This window comes from Vulpes lagopus, chromosome 6 (assembly GCF_018345385.1).
Source record: "Vulpes lagopus strain Blue_001 chromosome 6, ASM1834538v1, whole genome shotgun sequence".
Lineage (NCBI taxonomy): Eukaryota > Metazoa > Chordata > Mammalia > Carnivora > Canidae > Vulpes > Vulpes lagopus.
Window position 1 is genome coordinate 58,474,099 of NC_054829.1, and position 17,081 is coordinate 58,491,179.

General features: G+C 38.4%; 1 protein-coding gene across 8 annotated transcripts in view; it reads left to right on the forward strand.

Annotated features, from left to right (window-relative positions):
- The window catches only part of SLC25A21 (solute carrier family 25 member 21), a 477,598-nt gene that overhangs the window by 420,889 nt on the left and 39,628 nt on the right, over window positions 1–17,081 (forward strand). For 5 of the 8 annotated variants that reach the window (XM_041760088.1, XM_041760085.1, XM_041760086.1 and 2 more), the window contains 3 exons: window positions 5,369–5,435; window positions 12,229–12,288; window positions 15,840–15,947. In XM_041760088.1, the coding sequence (XP_041616022.1) occupies window positions 5,369–5,435; window positions 12,229–12,288; window positions 15,840–15,947 (235 nt within the window). The remainder of the gene's footprint in view (window positions 1–5,368; window positions 5,436–12,228; window positions 12,289–15,839; window positions 15,948–17,081) is intronic. The other 3 variants (XM_041760089.1, XM_041760092.1, XM_041760094.1) reach the window with 2 other exon arrangements.

Here is a 17,081-nt window from a genome sequence, read left to right on the forward strand (position 1 = left end):
TTTGACCGCGGTACACAGGCACTTTGTGCAGATAGCACAACTAGCAAAGAAGAAGGACTTTTCTTTCCATGTGCCTCTTTCCTTTAGGCTAGAAATCCAAACTTCTAACATACATTCCCCCTCTTCCCACCACTGGCCTAATGGGCTAGGTTTGGATCATATGTCCATGCATGTGACAGGATTCACTAGCAAGGGAATGGGACCACCATGATTGGCTCGAAGAATTCTGCTCCACCTCTGAACTAGAGAAGGGATTTCTTCTCTGAGCACGAGGGATGGTGAATACCTGCACTCCAAGAAGCAAAGAGAAATATCTGCTGGGTGAACAACAAGCAGTACACTCCACTGACCTTTTGGATAATAACAGTTTTCACCTTAATATATAGTATTAATATTTCAGTGTTTTATTATATTACTGAAGTACTGTCTTTCTCCTACAGACAGAATTATCCTGGTATTCCTCCTAAGTACAAAAGTTATCCTGGGAGGAGAAACATTTATCCGTGGGCCTGCTTTTACTTTTCTCGTTCTAATCCAACTAGAAAATACTTAATCAACAACCCAAAAGCTTTCACCAAAAAATAATCTTGTTCATCTCAGCCCCAATCAGTCGATTACGCAGGTAATTTTTCACGTTACTTGAAAACAGAACTGAATGGAAATGGGACTAGAAAACTGATTTTTGATCCCCATTTCTGACTTTTCCGAAAGTAAGAAATGATAAGACATATTTGCAACATAAAATAACTTTTCAAAAGTCTTTATAGAAATAAGTTTATTTCAAGAATAATTGCAATAGAGTGTAGCCCAGTGGTCGAAGACATGGACTGGGAGGACAATGGAACTTGATTACAGTCCCTGTCCCCTATTTAGCAGGCATGTGGCAGTAGACCTCACCTGCAAAATGAAGAAAATAATCATACCTTCTTCAAAGGATTTTTGTGAAAGCTGAATGAGATTAAAATATATCCCTACATATATCTATTCTTAACAGAGTGGCTAGTTCATGGTACTAGCTAGTACATACAAAGCTTTCAACAAATTTTGACTGTTTTTACTTATATCGATACCAACAAAAGTCCATAAACATCCATAAATTTTCCTACACAGGGTAATTAAAATCAAATTTGCAACTTTTAGAAGTAACAACTTTGAGAAACAAAGTGTGAGGGCTACCATTTAGTTCAAACTACCTCGTTATGGGAGGTCTTGCATTGGTTCCTGTGCCTCTTCCAAAGAGTTCTCCAGTTGGCTTGATGTTGGTCAGAACTTAAAGCCAGAATGGTGGCATTACTGTCTTTTCAGGGAAAAGAACTGCTATTAATGCTACATACACATTAGAATTAGTTTCCATTCATCTACAGTGTAGACTGGATGTGTCAGTCTGCCCCTTGAGAAGTAAGCAAGATAAAGCATGTTGATAATGGGTGCCACAAATCTCTTAACTTCCCTTGTTGTAGTCCTCATAAGCCACATGCTCTGCATCTCAAACCAAAACTACATGAAGGCAGAGAAATTTGGCAGAGTGAACAGTGCATTTGGGTATAAACATTAGTTCTTTAGCAGGAAAAAAAAAAAGGTATCTCCTTCATAGAATGTTACAATTCCCTTTTGCTTTTAAGAATCCGTATATCATACTTTACATTAGGAAAGCTTCCAGTAATTATCTAGTCAAGTCAGAAAAGTAGATCATCAGCTTGGAACCTAGCCCACTACATTCTCTTTCATCAATTTTGGGTGTGACTCTTCTGATTGGCCCAAGTGCCAATCTTCACTGGCAATAAGGCTCTTCATGGGAGACAGCATGACATGGAGGTACTGTGGCAGCCACTTTGGCTATAGGGGCCATGAGGCTTACTTTCTGGATCCAGGATTTTGGGTTGTTAAGTAATAAACCCAATTCAATATTGTTTAGGTTAAAAAAAAGGGGGAGATTTATTCTAAATGATACTCGGTATCTCAAAGAATGAAAAGCAAAGGGAAATGCCAATATTCAAGAAGGGTTAAGATGTAACTAAGAGTAAAAAATTGTTGGCAGCAGGGTCATACTCACAGTACCAGAACTTCTCTTCTCCATCTTGCTTCTATTCCCTAAATGGTAACTTCCTTCTTTTTTAATCACTGCAGATTGACTTTCTCTAAATGACAGAAAACATGACTGCCATTGATATGCTAGCTTTTATCTTAGAGCTTCAACCACACAGAGGGAGACTTGACCTTTACAGTTCTAATTCCCAAGTCCTGGAGAAAAACTCTGCTAGATCTAGCTTCAATCAGATTAACTGGGGCAAAGAGACAGAATACCATTTGGATCCATTTGGTAAGGGGCCCAATCAACCAACTGCCTACAAGCAGTATCGTATTGTACTAATGTGTTGGTTCCAGTGTTTTAAAAAATTGGGTGGGGCAGTTCCCAAAAGAAGAGGTGCTAGCCTGATTATTCTGTAGATGTCCACTGTTGCAAGGATATACCGTGAAAACAATGCAAGGAAGTAGATCTAGCTTTCCATTTTCCAGTTAAAACCGCCTACGTCCCGAGAATTTCCCATTAAAGCTATTCATTCACTGTTAGAAAGTTCAGGATGGTTGGATGGCTGGAGGCAGTGGCAGGGAGTTGGGGGAGGGTGGGAGATGATTACACATGAAAGGAACCAAGCAGAGAGAAGGGAAGGAGGGCGCATCAAGGAAGCATCGCCAACTTGAAGCAGAGGGCTCTGGACCTCCCAGCTCTTTTCAGATTAAATCCTTATGGTTCTCCCAGCTGCCTCCCTTCCCTCCTGCCTTACACCTCTTTCTAATATTTTCTCCCATCATTTTTAAAATGAAGACCTTCTGTGTTACTTAGAAGATTTCTCTCCTCCCCCAGAGAAGCAGTGCTCTACTTCAGGCAAAAGTTTGAAGTAAGGCAGATTTTTGTCTCTTCAGGAAAGCACTTCCCCATATCTTCCTGTTATTTTTCTTAGAACAACAAAATCCGAGGATTGGTGTAGAACAATTTTGAGAACGAATAAGTTCATCCATTGCTATACATATCCCATCTCTGGCATCCATGTCAAGTGGCCATCCACACTGCTTGACCACATACCATGAAGGAGAATTCATCACTTTTTGGGAGAGCCCATTCTATCTGTAGATAGTTCTGACCATTAGGAGTACTTCCTTGTATTAAACTATTACTGGGCCAATAATGTGTCTTTTCTTGTTGCTTCACTTGTTGGTCTTAGTTCTACCACCTGGTAACAAACAGAAAAATCAAATCTCTTTCCTACATGCTCACCTTTCAAGAGATCCATCATGTTCATCATGTTTCCCCCTGTGATTATTCTTCTCCAGGTTGAGCAACTTCCTATAACTGTTCTCTGTTGTATTGGATTTTAAGTACATCTATTTTTAGCAGGGACACTCTGTTGTAGAAGCCTTACTTACTTAGATGTTCTTAATTTTTCCCCCAAAACCAGACATAATCTTCCAGATATGGAAAAATCAGCACAGAAAGAACAGAACTAATAATATCTTTCATTATAAATATAGAACTTCTATTCAGGAAAATCACACTTATCTTCTGGGAAGACCTAACCCTATGCTTAGTCCCTCTTATGCTGAAAATTATGTAATGATTAATTTATAATGATATGTAAATGATAAAGAGAAGTGGTATTTTAATTTGTAAGTGAATTTCAAGCATTAGTAGTTGACATTGGAATGGGAAGGAGGGAGGGAAACATGAAGTCCCGTAGTTCTTCAAATCATATGTCTTGCTTTACTTTTTATTCACAATGCTATCAAAAATTCAGTCAAGAATAGTGGATAGAGTAAGCCTAATTCAAGGGATCATTTTTTTTCCAGGGGATCATTTGATTCCTTTCTTCTCCTTCGTGAAATCCATATGCCTAACAAACGTTTGTGTCCTAGTTACATAAACATACACACAGAGAAGACTCTGGGGCAAGCACACTAATGCATACTCAGTTCTCAAGGAGCTAACAATTTAGAAGCTATAAGACAAGTCTTTTGCTTCCCTAAGTGTGTTGTGTAAGCCAGTGAATCAAGGAAGAGCAAGAGATCACCACGTTGGATTGGGTGGCACAGTGGATTAGTATGTATAAATTCTTAACTTTCTTGTTCCAGAAGCACAGCTAGAAGCAGAACCCAATTTAAGGAAGTTGGAGTGAAGCTTAAGAGGTCAATCAGAGAAGCACCGGCCCCTTGTTAAATGGACATCCCAAAATACAGACACATTGAGCCCTGCCTTTTTCTGTAGTCACATATGGGTTCATCAGGAAAACTGATTATCTCAGAAAATATTCTGAAGAATATTCCATTTATACATATCAGGTTTAAAATGAGTATATGGCATATATATATATATTTGTTCCCAGGGCAAGCAAATTTAAAATTTTGAATCTTAAAATCTAATATTAAGTAAGTGATGACATTTTATGAACCTTATCATATGCATATGGCACTCATTCTCGGTTTTGTTTTTTGTCTTAGTTTTTGTTTCTAAAAACGTTTGAATATGTGACAAGTTCCCCAACATTGGCAACGACAGTCATCCCAGGCCCTGTGAGACTACATATCAGCAAAGAAGATTTTGACATTTCTTCTGTCAGCAACATATGTCCCTGACTTTCTATCTCCATCAAGGAAGTTAAAAAAAAATTGTGACTAACTCAGGACAGGGCTAGGAGCCCAGTTTCCGTAGCCATTGGAGCTTGTTAGTTTCTTAGTGTTAGTAAAGCTAAGATTAAAGATTTATGCCCCTTGTTAGCACAGAAAGTTCCAGTCTAGTGGGCTCAGGTATAACCCTAACCTCATTTGGTTACAAGGGAGGAAATGCAAAACTGTGGACAGCTTGAAGCTACCTACCATACAACTGAGAAAATAAATTGAAGATCCCTTAGAGTGAGGAACGTCAAGTTCATCCTTAAGGTACAACTCATTATGGTCGTTAGCAATGGACCTAGGGGATTCCAGTCACAGTGTCATTTATTCTTCAGAATTTCATAGTGCTAATAAGTGTAGAATTCATAATCTCTGCATTTTAGAATTAAGAGAAAAGAAGACTTCATGGTTGGTATGGTACATGGAATAATTGTGAACACTTTCAGATTAGTTGCTTTAGGCGACGTCTCAATGGCTCCGTGGTTAAGTGTTTGCCTTTGGCTCAGAGCGTGATCCTGGGGTCCTGTGATCGAGTCCCACATCGGGCTCCCTGCAGGGAGCCTGCTTCTCCCTCTGCCTGTGTCTCTGCTTCTCATAATAAATAAATAATTTTTTTTAAAAGAATAGTTGCTTTTTCCATAAACAAAGGCAGAATTACCTGTTTCCTGATTCATTTATACAAAATCTTTTCTTTCTCCAATAGATTGTTTGGTTTTTACAAGGGGGTTCTGCCGCCAATCTTGGCTGAAACACCAAAGAGAGCAGTGAAGGTAAGCAATTAGATAACTTTCCACCAAGCGAAAATAGACTGCAGTGACAACTTCAGCCCTAACATGCCCCACAACAAACTATGGAACATTAACGTGAATTAAACATAAGACAGTAAAGATTTTAATATGGAAGCTATAGCATAACTTCTATTATAATTAGGCTGGAGTCACTCTCAAATATTGGTTTATGGATTTTTTTTTCAGGTAAAGGCACTCCCTTCTGATGAGGAATGATACAAAAAGTACAGTGGTGAATGAAATTCATGTATTTGAACCACAGCAGCCACAAAACAGCTTGGATATTTTCTAAAAGCAATTCATAAATTTTCCTTGGGAGTAATAATTATTAAAGAGAGAGGGAGAGGAGAGGAGGGAAGAGTGGTAGAAAAACCTTTTTTTCCTAAATTAGTTCCATTTTATGAACAGAGCAAACGAATACACTGTATTTTTTTGTATATGATTCTCGTATAACACATTTATTTGGCATGCTAACTTCATTTCCTTCCCCACCCCCCTCCACCCGGTCTCCTCTGTTAAAATTCTCTATTCTGGTTTTTACAAAATTATTACTTCCACCATGCTGATTTCCATTCTTTAACCACATAACTATGAAAGTTTATGTACTACTTTGCTGGTTCAGTATCTGGATAGGAAAACGGAGATCTGGCAAGACCTCCGGGGAAGAAAGAACTAAGTCTGATCATTCTTTTCTATGTTCTTCAGACAGAAGTCTTGATCACAGTGACTCTGGCAGGCAGGGCCCCCACTCCCACACCGACTTCACCAAATATGGCTTTGTCTTTCCATAAGAAGGATAACAAACATTTAGACCGAAATATTCCTTTCCAACTAATGACCATAAAGCATTTTTTTCAGATACATTACCCAATCTGTACTCCCAATATTCCTAAAAGGTAAGATAGGACAATTTCTATACTCTTATTTAGTAAGTTAAGAGGATGTCTAAGTTAAAATTTTTGATAAAATAGCCAACATATATGTACAGACACCGAACTTTTACATTATGTCAAGATAGTAATTTAATAGGATTTAACACAGGTCTAGAATTCAGAAAACAAAGCTTTAAAACATACTTTCTTTATAAATTCAGCCCCTCTTTGTTGCCATAGTTTTTGTGATTTTTATATTATTACTTCAATACAAATTTCATTATAAGAATCTGAATTGCAGTAGAGAATCTGGAAAAAGTTCACCAAAGTACACAAAAGGGCTGAATTGAATTATGAAATGGCTTCACTTGATAAAAGATTGCCCAAGTAAACAAACAGAGCAGAGTTCCTTTTCAAAAGGAAAGTCACTTTGTCTCCATGGAATAATATATTCATTTGTTCAGTGTTTTTACATGTATAAATAGAGTAGATTATAACTAAATTTTTTTCCTGGAATATTTTTCCTTAATACTATACATTGGAGACAATTTAATTTAAATTTGAAGAGGATTAAAGTTTATCAGTGTTGAACAGTCTTTTATGTAAGAAAAAAAGTTGAGCTTTACAAAACTGAGTTAGTCTCTACTTAAAAAAAAAAAAAAAAAAAGAAGCAATGCTCCCTGCCAGAACAATGGTTAACAGATGAACTTTTGGGCAACTGGATATGGTGTATGTGTCCCAGACATCTTGTTTCAAGTCGATTTTACCTTAAAATTATTGAGACATATGGTAAGTGCATTGGCTTTTTAAGTATAACTTGGAGTTAAGTCTATCTTTGCCAGATGGATAGCACTAGTTTTTCAATACAATATATGAAAACATTCATTTTCTAGATATTTATCTTAGAATTTATGAGGAAAGCAATCATCTGATTGTAACAATTTCATACATTATGAACTGCATCATTGTATGTCATCAAAGTTTACTTCAGAAAAAATATTCAGAGACCATATATGTGTACATATATATATAAATATACCCACAAACATATGTATATTCACATATACACACATATAAATGTATGTTCTGTGAATATACATATGTGTGTGTATTCCCTGGTACTGACACTTCAATTACAATCAGTATTAGAAACAATGTCAAGTTTTTCTGCACTTTATTCTTTGAAATGAGATTCATCATTAAAATAAGACTCATCGATGCCAAATAAATGAAACTTCCCCTTTCACAAATTAAGACAGAATGAATATTGCGTGAGCAAAAGGAAATAAATACCTCAGAAAGAGACCAACTGGTCCTTCAGACATGGGAGGCACCATGTTCCAGGTTCCAAGGTCTGGTCTTGAGGTTCACAGGTCCAGAAATCCCATTTTTCCATGGATGGACTCTCAAGGACTGCCTAATGCTAACCAAACTCATGAGAGAGAATGAATTGTGGAGGCTATTTGTTCACCACTCTCCCTACACCTGTCATGGTGTCTACACATACTAGATGCCCAATCAATGTTAGATGCACAAGTGAAACATACAGAGAGAAACCAAAAGAAAGTGTATTGATTTATAACAGGAGACATTCCTATCCTATTCCCCCAAAATTCCTGCATCTACTATTCAGTTTCTGGAAGACCAAGGCTTTCATTTCCAGCCAAGACAGAGTAACAGAGACCAGATTTACTCTCCTGCCTGAAACAGCAACAACAAAAATGAACAAAATATATGAAACCACAATTTTCAAGACAGTGGACATCAGACAAGGAAAGACAGAGACGGGAAACAAATGAGATGAGCGCTATGGTTTGCCCCAACTTACTGCCTTGAGAAGTTTTTCCAGACCCAGGGCACATAGGGGAATTTTAAGCAGAGCCCAGTGTACTGCCTGGGTTGACATGAAGCTGACAGGCTGGAGGGGGCAAGGCAGCTAGAGTTCACAGGACAGAGGTACCAGAGAAGAGAAAGCTGCACACACAGTTCCTAAGCTCTTCAGAGGGACCCCTTAAATATTTAGCTGAGAACCGAGGAGTGCATGCACATGAGGAAACCAGCAAGGCCTGGGGAGGAGCCGTCCAGAGCAATAGGGAGAACAGTGCTTGGCAAGCACGCAGGGCCAGGAATAGTACCTGTTCCCACCAGCCAAACTGGAGGGCCTTAAAATGCACAGGCTTCAAGAGGAGTACTCAGAAGCAGTTTGCCTTGGTAGTGGGGAATAATTAGCCCTAGTCTGAGCACTGCTTAGGTAGTTAAAAGTAAGATCCAAATGGACCAAATTGTTTCCAGGTAATTTAATTGCATCCTGGACCAGAATACCTGGGAGGTAAGGTTAGGCATCAGATTGCTTAGTGAGCATGAATGAAAGGAAAGGGGAAAGTGCTGGAGAGCTGTATTCACCTCCCCTGCCCAACCACAACCTGACACTCTTCTTCAGAGACCACATGGCTGGTCCTTCTGGGGCAGCCCCTCTCCCTAAGTGAGACTACCAATTTCTAGATTCTGGTATATAGGCTATGTATGACACAATCCATTTGGATTCCAGATTTTATGTTCAGGACTCCCAAAACCTTGATTGAATATGAATGTTTTCAAAACTCTTTAGTCACACATCGGTATAACTTTAGGGAGGCAACTTTATTACATGTTGACCCTCCTAATTTCATCCTTAGAGTTTAACCTCATATCTTATGTGATAGGGTACTTCTATCACATCTACATATTGATCGATGTTGTGGATGAGAAGCTAGTGAGAATTATCATGAAAGCCTTAAAGGAGTAGTGCTGTATAGAGAGGAATTTAAATAGCAGTTAATCTACTAGTTCTTAAGAATATAGTTTTGGTATAATGTCTTCTAAGCTTTGAACATGGGAGACATTCAGTAAATATCTGTTGAATGAATGAATGAATTTTTTTTAGTAAATATTGGTTTTGAACTCTAATGATGACAGTTATTTTGCTATTACTGAAACTCCATTTTAAAAGATTTTAGCTTTTTCTTCCTTGCCTTATTTATTTGAAGTACTATTTCCTCATTTCAGTGTATAATATATTGTTCATTACTTCTGAATTCAGTACATTAACAATTCATCACTGTGACTTTTGAGGCTTCTTTATTCCCAGGAACCTGAGTCATTTCATCCTAGCCATTCACCAAAAGCTTCCAGCAACACTGCTGATGAGTTAGCTAATAGTAGTTTGGTTTTTCTAACAATTTTAGAGGTGGGATAGGAAAAGCCTAGAATTGCCCCAACACATAGACTTGGAATTCCCTGTGAAAATTGCTACAATGACAGGCGAAGTGCCTGTCCCCAGACTTCTCCCTTGAGATCTCAGTTTGGTCCTTAATCCCTTGTGACTACAGAAGGTCAGAAATAAAGAAAAACAAAAATCAAAGCCACATCTTCACACTGGAAGAGAAAAAGGTAGTAAGGCCCTTTGTAAGGTCCATCCAATCCCAGAACTTCCCTGAACCCAGTGTTCATTGTTTCCAAATGTAGGTCATGAGCTATGAGTCATAAAACCAATTTAGTGGGTCACTAGATGTAATGGGTCATGACCAGAATAGAAATATAGTACATTACACATAGTGAGGAGGTAAACATTGCTTTACAGAAATGTTTTGTTTCAGTTATATATACAAGAGTACTCTACATTCATGTATGCATGCATGCGTGCGTGCATGTTGTATGAATACTTTTTACATAGATTGCGCTGAAAAATGTTTGAAATCTTCTGTCTTGAGGGACTCTCGGCTTCCAAGGTCAGGGAAGACAAGAAGACCTCAGCACCAGGAAAATTCTAGGGCAGAGAATCCCAAATTCTTAACAGTCATGGTTCAGCAGTGAGTAAGCATATGTCATGGGTAAGAGTATGCACAGGCTTTGCAGTCAGTCTGTCCACTCACAAGCTGCAGGATGGGTATGTACAAAATAAGAATCATGATTGTACAATAAACTGTTGCCTCGCAGTGTTGCATGGATTCAATGCAATAGCACATGGAAAGGTCTTAGAGTGTTTTCCGGACCACTATTATGAGCTATTATGAGCGATACAAGTAACTAAGGATCTGTGGTTCCCTTATTAGCCAAAGTGAAGAAAGAGAATGAAAATTAAGATTTTCTGAAAGTCCTACCTGTGTCAGCCATGTCAGAAAATCTTACTCAGGGCAGCCTGGGTGGCTCAGTGGTTTAGCACTGCCTTCAGCCCAGGGCATGATCCTGGAGGCCCTGGATCAAGTCCCACGTCAGGCTCCCTGCATGGAGCCTGCTTCTCCCTCTGCCTGTGTCTCTGCCTCTCTCTCTCTCTGTGTGTGTATCTCTCATGAATAAATAAATAAAATCTTTTGAAAAAAGAAAGAAAATAAAATCTTACTCAAATTGTATTACTTAAGGAGTACCCTGGAAGGTAAGTTTTGTGTTCTTGAGGACTAATAAGATCAGGTAACTTACCTATGCTTTAACAGCTATGTAGTATAGCCAGGATTCAGTCCCAGGACTGCTCACATCAAAACCCCAGGAAGGTAAGCGTTTTAAAGCCTAAGTCCTTAAAGCCTAAGACAATAACACTTTTCCTTCCATGGTTAAGGGTTTCACCAAAACAGTGTGGCCATGGGTGCTATTTAACACCAGGATAGTTTCAGGGTTGTCACCATCCCCTAGAATGTTAGACCAAGAGGTCAGGGGTTTCTCTTTCTTTACTGCTACAAGAGGAATCCAATAAATATTTCTTGAATGAGTAAATGAATGAATCCTTGATCTAGAAAAGTCTACATATGTAGTTGAGCTAAAGAAGCATGGCATAAAAGTCATTCCTGGGTCTTTAAAGAATCAAAATCTATCTGGTGACTTTGGAGCTGCCCAAGGACTCATAGAGCCATGTCTACAAGGAACCACCTCTTTCTAACAACAGAGTATTATTTGATCCCCAAATCTGCTTTTATTTCTTCCTCCATCTTACTGGGTTATAAAGTAATAGAGTAGAAGACATTCAAGACCATAAAATACAAAGGCCTTTGCTGGGATCTTAAACACCAGACCCAAGCAGGACCTAAGATTGTGCCTCATCCGTGATATTGGCAGCTGCTACTAACAGAGCACCCAGAAGCAACACATCATGATCAAGCAGAGTTGCTTCCCCCCAAAAAAACGGAGTACAGAAAGAGTGGAGAAAAATGTATTGGGGGCACTTTATATGAAGTCTGATTAGATTTGCCTCCATAGAAATTTATTTGCGGAGAAAATTATATTAAATGTGACCTAATGAAGGAACATACAAAATCTTCATCATCAGATTTTAAAGGAATTAACAGCTTTCTTCTTGAAAGGAAAAAGGTTGAAGATGGTCTTGCTTTAAGTCAGGATGGACTAGATGACCTCGTTGGGTCTTTCTCTGTTTTACCATGGTGTCTTCATCATTGTTGAGTGTCCAGAAATCCCGTGAACCAATAGAGATACGCAGCAATCTAAGTGTAAGTTAAAGATGAGAAGTAGATGTTAGAAAACTGGGCGCTTGCTGGGAAAGCAGTTCACAGAGAAAACATAGGAGACCAGAGATTTCAGGTCTCCCTGCCTATAATTTTGAATCACTGCCATAAAAAAGAAGTCTATTGATGTCTGGGGAAACTGAAAATGGTCATGGTAAATGGAAGCTGTACGGTTCATTTACTGCTATAAAGGATTCCATCAGCTCTTCTGTAGGTTATTATCGTTGCATTTGAAAATGTGAATGGTTAATAAGATACAATAGCAACTACCCGAGACCAAATTAAAAACTATGTTTGATGGTTTATCATTTTTTTTAAATGCTGGTTAACGTAATAGTTTACTAGAGAAATGTGTGTCAGTTAAATTGTTGCAGGAAATTGTTATAAATCTCCAGGTTTGGTTTTGTTTCACAGTTTTTCACCTTTGAGCAGTACAAGAAATTGCTAGGATATGTGTCACTGTCACCAGCATTGGTAAGTGAGAGTATTTATTATACTTAAGTGTGTGAGTTATTTCATAAAGCAAAATCTGGAAACAAAAACCCTTTTGATTCCCCAAGCCCAACTACTAAAATATGAATTCGAGTTATTCAATGTTCAGCTACTTGTTGAAAGCCATCTTCCTAATAACTCACAATTTGGCTATTTTATAGCTCCCAGTGATGAATTTATGATAACAGTGATATGCGTAGAAAGACCCATATGAGATATGGTCAAGAATATAAAATAAAGAGTACATTTGTCAAAGATTCTGTTGAAGCCAAAATGTGCGTATGTTTACATACTACATACTGCACGTATCTATTTATGTGAAAGTCAGTATGCCTAAAATATTTCCTAACAGGTCCCTTTTCCAGCTTTCGCTCAAGCTGTAGTAAATATAGGACTTCAAGTCATCCTGCAGTCAGATGGACTGAAGGGCCTTTTGTAGTTGAAAAGAATAGTGGTGCTACAATGACACATCTCAGCTATTACATGAAAATCACTTGGTGGTTTGAACATTTCTCGGTGCCGCTGAGAAATGTTCTCCTCCCCTTCTTGGTCACTTTGCCGCTTTTCACAAGACCAATTATAGTGACCAAATGGGCTCTACAAGTATGTGTGCAACACAAGCCCAAGAGACATAAAATGCACTAATTTCTCCCTCCAGATCTGAAAAACAAAACAAAATAAAACAAACTATGCATTAGCCCTCCAACTGACAGTGTACCTCCCATGCCCTGGAAAAGTCGTCCAGTTTACAGGCTGAAATGTGCCTCACAACTCAACCAGAGAGGCAGTGTTCTGAGCTTCAGCTCTTCAATTACTTAACTGCTAAAGGTCCACTTCAGAATATTTACTCTGTCCAAAAGACTGTCCAAGAAGAAGTATCTGTTATTTTTAAAACCATACATGCCCCTTTTCTAGAAGTTTCCTGTAAAGAAACTTCTTGTCCAGTCCCCTGCCTAAGCAAAGTAGCTGCGAAATAGCCTTGTATGATAGAAGTGGCATCACGAGTCCTAATATTAGCTAAGAATTTTTTTTGATGCCTCGCTGTCTTCTCCTAATGTTACTCTTAACTTTGAAAAGAAAGGATAGAGAGAGGATTAAAAACTTCCTAGCATAAGACAATAAAATATGGTCTCCAGAGGGCCAGCTGGCTGTTCCTGTGTCAAGCATTGGTACCATGTGAGAGATGAGACTACAGTCCTTTCGACTCTCGAGAATTAAAACAGAAAAGCATTTGGCCACTCCAGCTACCATAACTGAATGCATGCAAACTGTAGACAGCTTTTCTCTTTCCTTGAACTCATTTATTCCAGTTTCTTTTTGATACAGCTAGACACTTAAACAGCCCTTAAATGTCCCCTGGTGCTCTCACATGAAAAGCCTGGGAGGCTGGGAACCCAACTGTTACCACTGGTCTCTGGAATAATCTAAGTAACATGATCTGCTGATAGCTGATCAATTCTTTTGACAAGGGACTGCTGAACACTAGTTCTGACAGCAAATGTAGCTGAGTTTTATAGAAAACCAAAAAAGTGAATTGCTTGGAAGATTGCATATAGTTAGTAATAAAAACCTGAACATCTGGATTTTAGTTTTCCCAGTCAGAAGATTTTGAGACTAGTATTTGTGTGTGTGTGTGTGTGTGTGTGTGTGTGTGTGTGAGCGCGGGCGCACACGTTCACGTGGGCACATGCACATGCACGTGCTCACACACATGTTTTGGCTTCCATGATGGAAGAAGTCTGAGATAAATGAATAAAATACATGGTCTGTTACCCTATGCAGATGTATTTGAAATCATAATGAAGGGGCATGAAAGGAAAACATAATTAATTATTCCCTCTCCTTAAATCTGTATACTATCCCATTTTCCTCTGGATTTTTGTGTGCAACAGGAACAATAGTTTTTGTATAACATTTTACAAAAGGCTTCACACGTTGTTTTGATCCTCATATGAGGGAGATTAGATATCATTGTCTTAATTTTACAGGTGAGAAAACTGTGGCATATAAAAGGTTCAGTGATTTAGACACAGAGCTGCAGCTACTACACGTAGTACCTTTGTGTGCATCATGAAAAGGCACTCTTTCCCCTGATGCCTCTCCAGAGCTCCAGCTCAGCAAGTGGAGTACAGGCTGGATCTCAGCCTACACACACCTTTTTCTATGCACTAACTACTGCGCGTGGCAGCCCGGGCCACACAGCCAATAAATGGCAGAACCAGGACCTAAACCCAGATCTGCTGGCGCTAGATCCTCCCTTGTTCTACGTTACCTTTTCTCTCAAGGTTATGGAATAGTCCTTTCTCTTTTTGACTTCTACTTTGAAGAAATTAGAGACCCCTAGTAAGAGTTACCTGTTCTTTGCTCTTCATTGGCTTTTTTCTTCTTTTGATTGTATATAGTATTACCTCTTCTCCTGGAATTAGAACTTCAGCACTAAAGGATTACTTTGGGGGTAGGGGGCACCGGGTGGCTCAGTCAATTAAAACGAGTCCTGGAATCAGGCCCCACATCGGGCTTCCTGCTGGGCGGGAAGTCTTCTCCCTCTGCCCCTTACCCTATCTTGTACTCACTCTCTCTCTCTCTCAAATAAATAAATAAAATCTTTTTTAAAAATTTAAAAAATTACTTTTTTTCAGCATCTGTTTTGGAGATTTGAGGCTGTGTTTCATTTTGTTTTTCTGGGGTGTGTGCGTATGTGTATATGTGTGTGTGTTTTAATTGTGGTTATTTTTGATACAGATTTTCTGGAAAACTCTTAAAACTTCTACTTTGAGGAAAAATCTAGAAACTGCTTTTTCTTATTAAAGAAATTCTTAACTGAAAGCAAGGAAAGACCTGGTATCATCTTTTGAGAGATGTTCTAGATTTTCGCTGAGCCCTTCAGAACAACCTCACCATTTCTGATCTCTGCTTTTATCCCTCAGCTTCTATGTCCAGAAGAATAGGGCAGTTATCAGAGTTTTTTTTTTTTAAAGGGAAAGAATGAATAAAAAATATTGTTTTGCTTCTAATTGTCTAGAATAGTGATTCTTACAACAGGGCTATACATTTAAATGTTTTCAGCTGCACTGTTTGGTTACCTGAAATTTAGCTCTTTATAAACATTTTATTGTGGGTTCTACTCCTTGAATTTTTTTAGATGCTCCATAATGATTTAAGTAGGTGTTTTAAAAATTAAGCTCTACCTTTATAAGTCAAACTCTTCTAATTGTTACATGTGCAGATGTTTTAGCATCCACCTTAAATCACTAGAACAATATTTCTCTTCATTAAAGGAAAAAGTCGTTGTTGATGGGGCTTTGGCATTTTATTTTGAATTGTTAGGATGTGGTTTGTGGCTTCTGTAATTTTTTTTTCATGAATTGTCAGCATCTAATCAAGAACTAAAGCTGTTTAGTAATGGTACATGGTACATTTATGTGCGTTTCTCCATTCTCAACATAACATTCAGCTGCAGAGTGTAATGAGTAGGATATTTAACACAGTACCCGTAACTTGTTTTAAAGTATTGATTGATTTAACTTTTCTAGACATTTGCCATTGCTGGATTAGGATCCGGACTAACAGAAGCGATCGTGGTTAACCCTTTTGAGGTAGTAAAAGTTGGCTTGCAAGCAAATCGGAACAAATTTACAGAGGTAATCGTTTAATGTTTTCCTATTGGTGAGGGAGTGTAAAACAATTATTTTTAATATATGTAAATACTATATAGATAATGATGAACCCAGCTCATATTCACTTGTTAAAACCGTAGTAAAAAAAAAAAAAAAAAAAAGAAAGAAAGAAAGAAAAGAAAAGAAAGAAAAAACGTAGCAAATCATCATTAAGGAAGTAGCATAAGAAAAAGTCAAATTTCTTCCACCAGGAAGGTGTTAACAAAAATGTACTAAAGTTTGATGGACAAACACATGTTTACAGGTTTTTTAATTTTTGATTTGTAATGTAATCTATAATGACTTATTTGGAAACATTTTCCCTACTTTTGGCAAAACTTCTATTTCACATTATGCTAGGATAAACTGAAGCAAAGCCACAGAGGTGATAATATTGTGCTTTTAAAAAAAATTATGAAATCATTTTTTAAAATTGCTTTACTCCTTTCTCTACTCCACCCACTGCCCTCTCCCAAAGATTCTGATAATCTGTCAAGCTTGTCTTTTGGTTTAATCTGAATGAAGCAAGTTACTAAACCTACATAAACGTCACCACTTGGACAATGATGGGTCCTGACATTTAATCACTGGTACATGATGTTCTGTGGAGACAGCTTCCCTTGGTGTGTGCTGCCTTCACTTCCTCCCAGTTGCCCTAATAATTCCCTTTAAACCACCAAGTCCAACTGTTCTTGTTTTATTCTTTTGGGTGCCAAGCACAAGGTAGGGGGAAAATACGGAGATTGGCATTCCAGGTCCTTCTTTCCCAGTATTTTAATTTAATTCCACAACTGGGTAGCATGTGGTATAAATTGCTTTGGAGGATCTGCTGACCTGAAGTTCTCTGTAGAGCAGTTCCCCTGCCTACTACTTAAGCAGCTGCTAATGGGTGGAGACCCCCCTCGCTCCCACCCCACTTCCTGCCTGCTGATACTGCTTGAGAGCTCCCTGGCAGCTTCTTGAGCAGGGGTGTGGGAAAGGAGGAGGGGGCCCAACTCACCTGTGGCTGCCAAGACCCAAGGAGGACAGGGTTGGGCTGCTTCAGCAGATGGTATCTGCTCAGATGAAGTCAATCCTAATTAAGGGAGAATTTTTTTTTTTAAGTTTCAAAAGGTTGCC